This window comes from Phoxinus phoxinus, assembly GCF_949152265.1.
Source record: "Phoxinus phoxinus genome assembly, chromosome: 12".
In the NCBI taxonomy this organism is placed as follows: domain Eukaryota; kingdom Metazoa; phylum Chordata; class Actinopteri; order Cypriniformes; family Leuciscidae; genus Phoxinus; species Phoxinus phoxinus.
In genome coordinates this window covers 1,996,525-2,010,245 of record NC_136887.1, presented here as the reverse complement: position 1 = coordinate 2,010,245, position 13,721 = coordinate 1,996,525, and the positions used below count along the sequence as shown (strand labels likewise).

At 42.7% G+C, this 13,721-nt stretch overlaps 1 protein-coding gene across 1 annotated transcript in view; it reads left to right on the top strand.

The window, feature by feature from the left end:
• Nucleotides 1-13,721, top strand: part of LOC307007574 (NACHT, LRR and PYD domains-containing protein 3-like) — an 85,613-nt gene that overhangs the window by 29,248 nt on the left and 42,644 nt on the right. The window contains exons 3-7 of the mRNA XM_079629725.1: nt 1,242-1,346; nt 1,645-1,729; nt 2,035-2,230; nt 2,325-4,155; nt 8,910-9,080. Coding sequence (XP_079485851.1) covers nt 1,242-1,346; nt 1,645-1,729; nt 2,035-2,230; nt 2,325-4,155; nt 8,910-9,080 — 2,388 coding nt within the window. The remainder of the gene's footprint in view (nt 1-1,241; nt 1,347-1,644; nt 1,730-2,034; nt 2,231-2,324; nt 4,156-8,909; nt 9,081-13,721) is intronic.

Genomic DNA, 13,721 nt, shown 5'->3' with positions numbered 1-13,721 from the left:
TGCAGGCCCTATTAATAACATATTTTATTAACTAATAGTGTAAATTAATGCGTTAATTGCCACAATGGGTTGTAAGCAATGTACTTCAACTTCAAATTGTCTGCTTTAATTATTCATTAGCTAGTGATTTGCAAATGTATCATTATGTTATTACTTTACTTGTTGAGGCACATGACTATTAACTAACTGTTAAGTAATATGTCATTTTGGTTTTGACATCCACACTAAGCCATGATTTAAATTTCCAACCATCTACAACCAAGATTTCACTGAGTCCGATGAACTGCCGCATCCAGTATTGTTGTTCATGCACAGGAGTGTGTCGGGTTAAGCTTGAGGTCGTGGTACACTGAGAACATGCAGCCGAGCTCTGCTATTTCATAACACTGACTGGACAAAGACAATAGTACCCATTATAGTCAGTGATACTACACTGGATGCGGCACGACGCTACACGACAAAACCCTGACAGTAAACTGATGCCACTTTATTCCTGACGTACTCTGAGCTCTTGCTCTGGTTCTGTTACGAAGGACAAATGGACTTGCAATGGTCTGTCATGTCAAGTGTAGACAGCTGGTCTCGTCCAGTTTAAACAGTATAACAGCGTCAGGAGTTCAGATTCTGGTGTGCTGATATTTGACATTACATTCACTGCATGTGCAACTGTCAAAACCCATAAATGGCATATTACTTAACTTAACAGTTAGTTAATAGTCATGTGCCTCAACAAGTAAAGTCATGACATAATAATACATTTGCAAATCATAGTTAATGATTAATTAAAGCAGACTTCTGGAAGTTGAAGTACATTGCTTTGACCAATTGTGGTAATTAACGCATTAATTTACCCTATTAGTTAATAAAATATGTTATTAAGAAATTAATACATTATGACACATTTAATTAATAATAATTCATATATTACTTAATCTATTAACCATATAGAATCTTTATTAGTTGCTGATGCAGTAATCATTAACTAATGGTTTAGTTATTCATGAGAAATACATTAACACATTATTATCTGTGCATTAGTTAAGCATGAATTAATGCATATTAGTGCACCCGTATTGTAAAGTGTTACCGGAATCGTTAACATCGAGGGCATACAATATCGATGGTTCATAAAACTTAGAACCGGTTCTCGAGTGTAACCGGTTTTCAATTCCCATCCCTAATGAAACCTGCAGTATCTCCTGTAGTAAAGTGTTTTATCTCTCTGCTCTTTGTGTCATTAGTGTAAGATCAGGCTCACATGTGTCCAGCTCTGTGTCTGTGAAGAGTGACTGCTCAAAAGATGAAGGACCAAAATTCAGTGAGAGAAAACCATCAACTAACAAAAGGTATTTCGTGTGTTTTGTTGGTCACACATAGACTGTTTTATATTTATCATGAAACTTTATCGTTCAAATGTCGTTCCAATTTACAAGCGGCAAAAATATTGAAATTTTTATTTGAATTATAATTTAAAAAAATGTAATACCCATTCATTTGAGTCTGCTGACATAACTGCTGCACAACATATTAAAATCCCTATTGTCGATGCAGAATTCACTATAAATTGCTAATGTTTTCTTTTTATTATAAAATAATAATACTATTTTGCCTGAAAATGCAGTATTTTATTTTATTGGCTAACAGGCTTCAATGTGAGACATTAGACTCAGACATTCAGACTCACAAGAACAACGAGAGTTTCAAAGACAGTCTACTAGGGATCTTCCAGGTTGGAAAACACATTTTTATACATGTTTATATTTATAACGAACAAATAGTTTACTAAACTATTTTTTTGCAAATTTTTTTAATTTTTTAATTTTTAGAACCCATAAAATAATAGTCAAAATGTAAAAAACAAGTGTTGTTTTTGTACTTTTTGTGTTAAATTGTAGCTGATTGAATGTTTATTTTTTAACTGGTTTCTTTTAGAAAATATTTTTAATTGCTGAATAAATAGTTTTGACCAAATATGGAGGTGGATCTGGTTAAATTGTGTTGTTATGTCTCTTATTTTATTTGCTTTGTTTGTAGGATATTGAGAGCAAAATAATCATATTTATGAAGCATGAACTTGAAAAGTTTAAGAAAATATTACAAAATGAGAACACACAACACTTTGTGAAGGACTTTAATGAGAATAGATCCAGTATCAAATCCGCAGCTCTTGATCTCACACTACATTACCTGAGAGAGATGAAGCAAGATGAAGCTGCTGATGCTCTAGAAGGTAGGAGACTCATGATCATCTGTCTGATTGTCACTTATAAATGTAGGAGAGACAATTAAGACTAAAACTATCTGTTTTCTGTCCCTTTGTTTAGATGAGCTGTTCTTCATTCATCAGCTGAAATGTGGCCTAAAGAAGAAGTGTCAATGTGTGTTTGAAGGAATTGCAAAGCAAGGTGACTCCACGCTTCTGAATAACATCTACACAGATCTCTATATCACTCAGGGTAGCAGTGAACAGGTCAATACTGAACATGAGGTGAGACAGATTGAAGTTGCTTCCAGGCGTCATGAAGCACAAGAGATACAGGTTAAATGCACAAATATATTTGAAGCACCTGAACAAGACGAGGAGATCCGAACTGTACTGACAAAAGGAGTCGCTGGCATCGGGAAATCAGTCTCTGTGCAAAAGTTTGTTCTGGACTGGGCTGAAGGAAAAGAAAATCAAGAAATCCGCTTCATATTTCCTCTTCCATTCAGAGAGATGAACTTAAAGGAGAAAGAAAAACTGAGTTTAATGGACCTTATTACTCAGTTTTTCCCAGAGACAAAAGGACTGAACCTTACAAGAAGGAATTCATTCAAAGTCCTGTTCATCCTGGATGGATTGGACGAATGTCGCCTTCCTCTGAAGTTTGATTGTAATGAGACGTGGCATGATGTATCGTCTCCAGCCTCTCTGGATGTTCTCCTGACGAACCTCATGAAGGGAAATCTGCTTCCTTCTGCTCTCATCTGGATCACCACCAGACCAGCAGCTGCCAGTAAGATTCCTCCTGACTGCATCGACCGGCTGACAGAGATACGAGGATTTAGTGAAGCACAGAAGGAAGAGTACTTCAAAAAAAGATTCACTGATCAGAATCAGGCCAACACAATCATAGATCATGTTAAACAATCAAAGAGTCTCTTTATCATGTGCCACATCCCCGTCTTCTGCTGGATTTCAGCCACTGTTCTCCAGACCATATTGGAGGAGAAAATAAATAATGATGTGAAAAACACTCGGGCTGATGAGATCTCTAAAACACAGCAGGAATCAAACACTGAAGACACTCCCAAGACTCTGACACAAATGTACACACACTTTCTCCGCTTTCAGATCCAGCAGAGCCGCCGAAAGTATGATGGAGAATACGCACCAGATGTTTCCTGGGATAAAGATGCCATCCTTTCACTGGGGAAACTGGCATTTCAACAGATGGAAAGAAACAACGTGATCTTCTATGACACAGACCTGGAAGCCTGTGGTCTTGACGTCTATAAGGCATCAGTGTACTCAGGCATGTGTACCCAGATCTTTAAGGAGGAGACAGGGATTATTCTTGGTACCTTGTATTGCTTTGTTCACTTGAGCATTCAAGAGTTTATTGCAGCCCTTTATGCACATCTGTTTCTGGACATCAACAAAACAAGTGTGTTTGATCATGAGTCTACAGAACCGGAAAACAAAAATGAAACCATGATTGATTTTCTCAAGACTGCAGTGGACAAGGCGCTCGAGAGTGACAATGGACACCTGGACCTTTTCCTTCGCTTCCTCCTCGGTCTGTCACTCCCGTCCAATCGACGACTCTTACGAGGTCTGTTTACACAGCAAGACGTCAATGACCAGAGCAACAAGGCATTAGTTCAGTACATCAAGCAGAAATTAGAAGATGATCTTCCTGCAGAGAGATCCATTAATCTGTTCTACTGTCTGAATGAACTGAACGACCAAACTCTGGTGAAAGAGATTCAGACCCACCTGAGCAAAGGAAGTCTCTCATCTGGTGACCTTTCACCTGCCCAGTGGTCTGCTTTGGTCTTTGTGTTGTTGACATCAGAGGAAGAGCTGGAGGAGTTTGAGCTTCAGAAATTCAAGAAATCAGACGAGTGTCTCATTAGACTATTGGCAGTCATCAAAACCTCCAGAAGAGCTCTGTAAGTCAATTAATACATATTGTCATGTTTTGGTCTAATCCAGGGTATAACAGACTATTTAAAATACATATATTATCAGTTATTACTCTATATCTCCCAAATAATTATATTTTAAATGCTCAATTTCATAATAGTTTTAGTTCTGTAGTTTTAATTGTTGGGGGCAAAACATAATGCAATGCCATACATAGATCAGTGGTTCACAACCTTTTCCAGCTCGCGGTTTCCAATGTAGTTTTCCGTGGCCCACTTCAAATTTTAACGGACCTGACCATTAGTGTTGCGCTGGTTAATGGCACTAAGAAACGGAGTGATCAGAAAATTCAGAAAATGGGTTGCCGAGCCCAGGCCCGGTTCCAGAGTCAAATCGTGTGCTCTAGCTTTAATGGACATACTTCAGACTTTTGTCCTATCCATTGCTATGGTCACTATGTCAATCATTGCAATTTCGAGAGTGAATTTGCAACATGTCTGTGGGCGTTAATCAATGAAGCTCTCTACACTGCACAATGAATCTCTTTACATCGTGTATACACTTTGGGCCCTATTTTAATGATCTAAGCGCATAGTCTATAGCGCATGCTGCAAGTGCACTTAGGGCGGGTCTGAATCCACTTTTTCTAGTTTAACGACGGGAAAAATGGTCGGTGCACCCGACACATGGTCTAAAAGGGTTGTCCCTATTCTCTTAATGAGTAATGGGTGTGTTTTGGGCGTAACGTGCAATAAATCTATCAAGTCTCATTTCCCATTCCCTTTAAAATCCATTTGCGTTCGCGTCATGGCGGATTGTTATTTACATGGCGAAATTTACAAGCGAAAAGACTGAACACTTCTTCAGAGAGGAAACGGATCTGCTCGTGTGCGAGGTTAAAGCTGTGTGTGTGTGTCTGTGTGTCTGTGTGTGTGTGTGTGTGTGTGTGTGTGTGAGGTTAAATCGCTCAAGCAGACCATCTATGGGACAAGGCTGATTCCACCATATCTTTATGTACACAATAATAATCTTTTACATTGTAGTGCTTTTATTTTTAATATTTGACATGTTTGTGTTCTGCGCGTCCCTGTGTGTTTAATAAGCAGAGTGTACGCGCGTTGTGCACCCGCCTATAGGCGCATATTACTAATGCGTCCTTAAAGTCCCTGTAAAGGCAATTCTAAAAAATAAAATTATAAATCTTAGAAATGTATTGCTAAAACATATTACAAAGACTGTGCACTGTGAAGTACTGAATTGTGGAGTTAGACCGTTAACACTAGAACTACCGGAATTCCAAAACTACTAGAACGACCAAAGTGGTCATTTTGACCGTTCATACTTTGACGTTCATATGGCCGTACTGAACGTTTTTTTCGTCATGTCATATCTACATTGGAACCTTCTTTTTAAGTTTTCCAATGAAGCTTTTAATTCCTGTCATGTTATGACGCTATCGCTCTTAAAACAAGCACAAAAGAAAGATTGCCCCAATTGCTGCCTCTCTATGTGAGGAAAGTTTCACGTCAATTTTTTCCCCCCACCGCACTCACCACATGAAAAGACATGCAAAAATGTTAGGAAATGTCAAAGCTTCATACCTTTAGCCTACAGCCCTGTTTGTAAATAAGTTTAATAATCAATACAAAATCTAAAAATAAATCGATCTACAATGTTACGGTAGGTAGGCTAATAATAAAGACAAGGACTCAACATTTAAATTCAAATGTGAAAATGGATTTTCCAGCCTAATTGATAAATATTTTCCTTAAACAATAAAAACAAATCTTATGATACAATAACTTATAACATATATACAATAACAAAAACACTATAAACATTTTAATAGATTAAAAACTTTCATGGACACGTATGCAGCACAATCCAGTACTTACACACAAAAACAGGCTAAGAAACATGAACATTAGCTAAACAAGAAAACAAACTGCTTTAAAACGATTTTCAGTGAACAACAAATATTAACAAACAAAAGGTTAACACGTCTTTCTCCAAGTGGGCTCATCTGAACGGCGCAAGCGCGTACCAATAGGCGGGAAATGTAGCGGATTTATGCATCAATAATGCATGCGGTCAAAATGGCCGCTATGGCCATTCTAGGTAGAAATAGTCCGAACTGTTTTGTGTTTTGTGATTTTAATAAAATAACAGTTCCTAACTATGTGTATATTTGATTCTGACAAAGTTATTACACTGTAAAAATTTAAAACGGTCAAAATGACCGTCTTGGGAGTTCTAGTGTTAAACAGTTTTTCACCATTGCTGTGCTCAGATTTTTTGGGCGGGGCTAAAACGGGGGCCCTGACGCACTGGAGCCCCTGAGCTCCTGGACACGCCCCTACTTGATGACGCACTGGAGCCCCTGAGCTGGCCCCTCCCCTAACAATAGAGCACATTCACATCAGTTCGCCGTTCAATCGCAAGTTACTGTACGGTCAGTATTATTAGTTACTACAGTTTGCTAGCTAGCTATGCCTTCGTCACGGAAATGTGTACTACCTGGATGCGATCACGTACAAAACAGATCGGTGTCCTTATTTAAATTTCCGAAAAACGATCACATCAAGAAGAGGTGGATTAATTTTGTGAAGAGCCACCTTGATGGAGAGCTGAGTATCGCCGCCAAAACCCGTCTCTGTAATGATCATTTTACACGGGATAGATTTATAAACTTTCGTCGGAGACAACTGGGATTCACTGATAATCCGCTGTTACTGGTGAATGGGGCCGAACCGACTATCTCCCGCCTCGGCCTTCATCCTCCCGTCGCGCCGACAATCGTGCCATCATCTACAGTGCGTGCCCACCAATGAGTGTAAGTTGCCTTGTGTGCTTATGTTTAGTAGGTAATCGTCCACAGTTGAGTGTGGCGACTGCAGCTTTCCCGCGGGTGGGCGTGGTTTCAGCGCAGCCAGCGGACACGCCCCCAGCGTTTGCAAGATTTTGATAGCTTATTTTACGTACTTGCCGGCTTTTTTATCATTCAAATTTGTCTGGGTTGCTAATAACACATTTTTCTGTGGTGTAACAAACTCAGAACACATACTTAATTTAACTTAAAAATAACAAAACAAAAATACTGCGCCATTGACTTTAGACCAGATTTTTGTTGGTCAGCGGCTCAGTCTATTTCAGTTGCCTCAAAATAGCAACGTGCCAACAATGTGCCTGAACACACCTCGTTTTCAGACCAGCAGCCCATGAGCGAACAGATGGGCGCAAATGCATTTGCTAAATGATATGATAAATTATATATATGATAAATTATATAAAATGATAATTGCGTCGGGAAGAAACTAGCAAAAAACATTTGCGTCGCGCCTGTCACCGCATTGTGCCGGGTGTATGATAGGGCCCTTTGTTTGTTAAAATAAGAGGATTCACGAGCTTGCATAACTCAGCACTTAACATGAAATCGTGTTTCTTTGATTTGGCTTATTGCGATTATGAAATTGCAATGGCTACGATTATGAAACTGCAAAGGCTGCGATTATTTTTATGCGCAGCTTGTCAGTGACGTTCGGCTCTGTGATTTGTAGTAAATGCTGCTCCATCTGAAAGCACTGCTAGTTTGAGTCGCTTATAATGGAAATTTGAAAAAGCAACACCTGTCCAAACATGAGAAGCATTTGTGAACCTCTTGTCCAACAAAAGACAACATTTAATCTTCTGTTTATTCAGCTACAGCGATAGTATGATGTCAATAGGGATTTCCTGGAATGACGTGTATTGTCTACGTGTTTTTGCGCGAGAGCGCCCTCTGACATTCAGATGGAGCAGCATTTACTACCGATCACAGAGCCGTACTTCACTGACAAGCTGCGCATAAAATAATCGCAGCCTTTACCAAATCGCGAGCGGTTTCATTTCGATTAATTGTGCAGCCCTACTCAACAAAAACTCAGCAGTGAGTGGATTCTGACTAACTTAAACACCTCTGATTGCCCATTGCGTTCAAGAAATCAACAGATATATCTGTGACCGACTACATTGCTCAACACTGCAAAAGCATGTTGCAAATAAAAACATTTGACGTTCTCCAGAGTTCAAACACAAATGTTTACCAGCAGCCATATCACCCTGTAGCCCAAGACTGGTCCCCCACTGAAGCTAAGCAGGGCTGAGCCTGGTTAGTACCTCGATGGCAGACCTCCTGAGAAAACCATTTTGCTGCTGGAAGAGGTGTTAGTGAGGCCAGCAGGGGGCGCTCACCCTGTGGTCTGTGTGGCTCCTAACACCCCAGTGTAGGGATGGGGACACTATACTGTCAAAGAGCACCGTCCTTCGGATTAGATGTTGAACCGAGGTCCTGACTCTCTGTGGTCACAAAAAATCCCAGGCCAAATTTGCCCATTGGCTTCTATCCATCATGGCCTCCTAATCATCATGGCCCGTTATAAGATTTCTAGCACAGTCTGTTAGGTTTCGATTTTTTATCTGTTGGTATTCGATCCAATCCATGATGCCATGTATCTGAACAAGATGTCCAGGACCTCTGGTAGAAAATTAGGCCCACAGCATTAAATATACAGCAGAGTATTTAATTTTACACATGGGGTACTTTTTTATCCCTGTGTGCACCAAACCCATCATAAGTGTTTGCTGCCAAAAAGCTATTTTTTTGTTTCATCTGACCATAGACCAATGACTGTATATATATACACTATTTATGAAAAAATATTAAAATAATGAAAAATATATTTAATATTTGTATATAAAAATGTTTTACCCAATTCTGTGATGTAATTTATTTGTCTTGTAGGCTAAATGATTGTGGCTTAACAGACAAAAGCTGTTCAGCTCTGGCTACAGTTCTTGGATCAGATACCAATCTGAAAGAGCTGAACATGAACAATAATAATCTGCAGGATTCAGGAGTGAAGGTGCTCTGCACTGGACTGAATAATGTAAAGTGTAAATTGGAGATACTGAGGTGAGTTGTGTTATAACAAGATATTTTTAGATATTTTTTACTTTTAAATATATTTCAATCATGACAGCTCAGAATAGGTTTTTAACATGTTATTGAAAATGGCAATGTTAATGTCACGGGTATGGTGCGGATGAAGACAGGCAGAGGCCTAAGGTTCCAATTCAAACTTTTACTATAATAAAACTTAAACAAAACTGGTACAGGCAAGGGTAACACTCTCCATACAACGTAACATAAACAAACATTGACCGACAACTGAAGGGAGAAAGACAGGAACTTAAATACAGAGGATGACGAGGGTACAACAGGTGAAGACAATGAAGGGTGATTAACTGATTAACTAGACAGGTGATGAAAATGAACTAATGAAAATGACGACAGAGATGACGAAAAACACTAAATGAGAAAAACAACCTAAAAGTCCATGGAAACAACAGAAAACACATTAACAATGTGACAGAACCCCCCCCTCCCCCCAGGCGCGTCCTCGCGCCGTAAAACATCCAAAGGGGTGGGAGGGTGGGCGCCCTGGAGGCTGATGGACAGGTGGCCGATCTGGAGCAGGAAGCCTCCAGGGCGGAGCAGGACGTGCAGGTGGCCAGGGCGGAGCAGGATGAGGGCGTGGCCATGGCGGAGCAGACGGACCCTCAGGCGTCCATGGCGGTGAGGACCCTTCGGGCGTCCATGGCGGTGAGGACCCTTCGGGCGGCCATGGCGGTGAGGACCCTTCGGGCGGCCATGGCGGTGAGGACCCTTCGGGCGGCCATGGCGGTGAGGACCCTTCGGGCGGCCATGGCGGTGAGGACCCTTCGGGCGGCCATGGCGGTGAGGACCCTTCGGGCGGCCATGGCGGTGAGGACCCTTCGGGCGGCCATGGCGGTGAGGACCCTTCGGGCGGCCATGGCGGTGAGGACCCTTCGGGCGGCCATGGCGGTGAGGACCCTTCGGGCGGCCATGGCGGTGAGGACCCTTCGGGCGGCCATGGCGGTGAGGACCCTTCGGGCGGCCATGGCGACCGTGTCGGAAGGGCCTCCACGATCCCCTCAGAGGACTTATTGCCCCCCCCCAAAATTTTCTTGGGGAGGTCAGCACTGGACTGGACCAGCGGCGAAGAGGGCTCTGAGCTGACCGGGGCCAGCGGCGAAGGCGGTCCTGGGCTGGACGGGACCAGCGGCGAAGGCTCTGGGCTGAACGGGACCAGTGGCGAAGGCCCTGGACTGGACGGGACCAGCGGTGCAGGAAGCTCTGGGCTGGACGGGACCAGCGGTGCAGGAAGCTCTGGGCTGGACGGGACCAGCGGTGCAGGAAGCTCTGGGCTGGACGGGACCAGCGGTGCAGGAAGCTCTGGGCTGGACGGGACCAGCGGTGCAGGAAGCTCTGGGCTGGACGGGACCAGCGGTGCAGGAAGCTCAGGGCTGGACGGGACCAGCGGTGCAGGAAGCTCTGGGCTGGACGGGACCAGCGGTGCAGGAAGCTCTGGGCTGGACGGGACCAGCGGTACAGGAAGCTCTGGACTGGACGGAACCAGCGGTGCAGGAAGCTCTGGGCTGGACGGGACCAGCGGTGCAGGAAGCTCTGGGCTGGACGGGACCAGCGGCGAAGGCTCTGGGCTGGACGGGACCAGCGGCGAAGGCTCTGGGCTGGACGGGACCAGCGGCGAAGGCTCTGGGCTGGACGGGACCAGCGGCGAAGGCTCTGGGCTGGACGGGACCAGCGGTGCAGGAAGCTCTGGGCTGGACGGGACCAGCGGTGCAGGAAGCTCTGGGCTGGACGGGACCAGCGGTGCAGGAAGCTCTGGGCTGGACGGGACCAGCGGTGCAGGAAGCTCTGGGCTGGACGGGACCAGCGGTGCAGGAAGCTCTGGGCTGGACGGGACCAGCGGTGCAGGAAGCTCTGGGCTGGACGGGACCAGCGGTGCAGGAAGCTCTGGGCTGGACGGGACCAGCGGTGCAGGAAGCTCTGGGCTGGACGGGACCAGCGGTGCAGGAAGCTCTGTGCTGGGCAGCGATGAGGGCTCTGTGCTGGGCAGCGATGAGGGCTCTGTGCTGGGCAGCGATGAGGGCTCTGTGCTGGGCAGCGATGAGGGCTCTGTGCTGGGCAGCGATGAGGGCTCTGTGCTGGGCAGCGATGAGGGCTCTGTGCTGGGCAGCGATGAGGGCTCTGTGCTGGGCAGCGATGAGGGCTCTGTGCTGGGCAGCGATGAGGGCTCTGTGCTGGGCAGCGATGAGGGCTCTGTGCTGGGCAGCGACGAGGGCTCTGGCGCAGGGTCAGCGGGCTCAAGATCTGGCTGGACGTCTCCCACAGTGAGTGAGGAACCACACACCCAAAGTGCTCTGTCCATAAACTCAATAAAAGGTCTATCTAAGTCCCTGAGCAGCAATATCTGGGCTAGTGGATCATCAAGTCCTCTCCAGAACCGTTGCTTCAAAAACTCCTCTTCCCAGTAAACATCCAGATGAAGATGAAGGTAAACTTCCACAAACTCCTCCAAAGAACTCCCATTCTGATTAAACAGAAATGCCTCCATAGCGTTTTTGGTCGGTCAATCTGTCACGGGTATGGTGCGGATGAAGACAGGCAGAGGCCTAAGGTTCCAATTCAAACTTTTACTATAATAAAACTTAAACAAAACTGGTACAGGCAAGGGTAACACTCTCCATACAACGTAACATAAACAAACATTGACCGACAACTGAAGGGAGAAAGACAGGAACTTAAATACAGAGGATGACGAGGGTACAACAGGTGAAGACAATGAAGGGTGATTAACTGATTAACTAGACAGGTGATGAAAATGAACTAATGAAAATGACGACAGAGATGACGAAAAACACTAAATGAGAAAAACAACCTAAAAGTCCATGGAAACAACAGAAAACACATTAACAATGTGACAGTTAATGTATTTGGCGGACTAGATCTGCTATGCTGATGATGCTGTTGATTATTGCTGCAGAGCAAGTATGGACTTGCTGATGGACAATTAGAAAAGGGGCGGCTTTTTTTAATTAAAGCTAAAATAAAAGATTAAAGTTTTGTCTTAGTTGACAAATGCGCCGGCGCGTTTTGGTGGATTTACTTCACATAGCAGCAAAATAGACTTAAAATACTCTGTAATTTATGGTCATACAGACAAAAGAAATATGAAAAAATAAACTGTCAAATGTCTACTTTTGTATATGTCCACTGACATTTGAAACAAAACATTGTGCTTTTGTAAAATAAAGAAAATAAACAGGGTGTGCTTTCTGCCTCTCCGTCTTCGTGAACTTTTTTTCTGGAGCACGTCTCTAAACTGAAACAAAACTCAGCGAATACTTGTCACACAGACATGCGCATATATCTGTATAAACATTTAAGTGTCTACTTTTATTTAAATGATCTAATTCACAACGAAAACAAATATTCCCTGTTTATGTAATCTATATGAAAAGAGAGAGATGTCAGTCATTCTCATTGCAGCTCTTTATTTGCTCATGTGAACACGCCTACGGAGAGCACACGCTATTGAAATGCAAATGCAACACATGCAAACCTGTCAACGCCCACATCAACTTGATAAAAAGCATCAAGTTTAATCAGATTCACGTACTTTACGTCGTCTTGTGACGCTGTGAGGAATAATAATAGCGTAATAGTAAGAATAATCCTGGAAAAATGTACCTATAATAACCTTTAACTATATTCTAAATAAACTACAAGCAATATATATGTATGTGACCTGACTGAAAGGCTTATTATGCAAGTCATTGTCTTCTCAGGTGTGAATCACAGCATTATTCATGATCATTCACGCCCCCACGCATATTGGCTTTCTTAACAAAAAGTGTCTGACAAAATTTAAATAAAGGTATTGTTTTATGTTAATAAGTAGGCAGGATGATTTTCACATCATTTTGAAGCAAAAATTATAGGCTACAACATCCATTAGTCAAAAGTCTTGTGGACACATATTTAGCATGTGTTTTGTGGCCTTATTTCAGAAACCTAATATTTTAGTTTTTTTAATGACCATGCAAAAATGTTATTTTCTCCAAAATACAAACATGTACATACATGTTGCTCGCATATTATGGTAGCCCTGTTTGTGCTGAATAGAGTGTAATGACACCGTTTCCATTAATATGTTTATAAGCAACTGAAAAAAGCATAAAAATCACAGGGCATGTCAAAACCTCTCAAGGGCCCCAAAACATGTTGGACCCCTATGGGTTAATGTTTATGCACCAAATATTGGTAGGGACAAAATTAAGCTTTATGAGATGCTTAAAACACTCTTGTTTCTCTTTCACAAGACATTTTTTTGTTTATTGATGGAGACTTTAATTGCACCCTACATTTTGTTATTGATAGGAATGGAGAAGGAAGTTTTAAAGGCAATAATCTCTCAGTTAGGGTCAGTAGATGTGTGGAGAGAGAAAAAAAAAAAAGTTAGACAATATAGTCGGATTAAAGTGGCAGTAGGTAGAATTAGTCCGGCACGCCTGGATAGTTTTTATTTACATAATAACCAGTGTAATAGGGCCCTATTTTAATGATCTGAACTTATGGTCTAAAGCACACGGCGCAAGTGACATGTCAGAATCCATGCCGGCACATGGTCTAAAAGGGTTAACTGCGTCAGGCTGAAACTAGCAACAA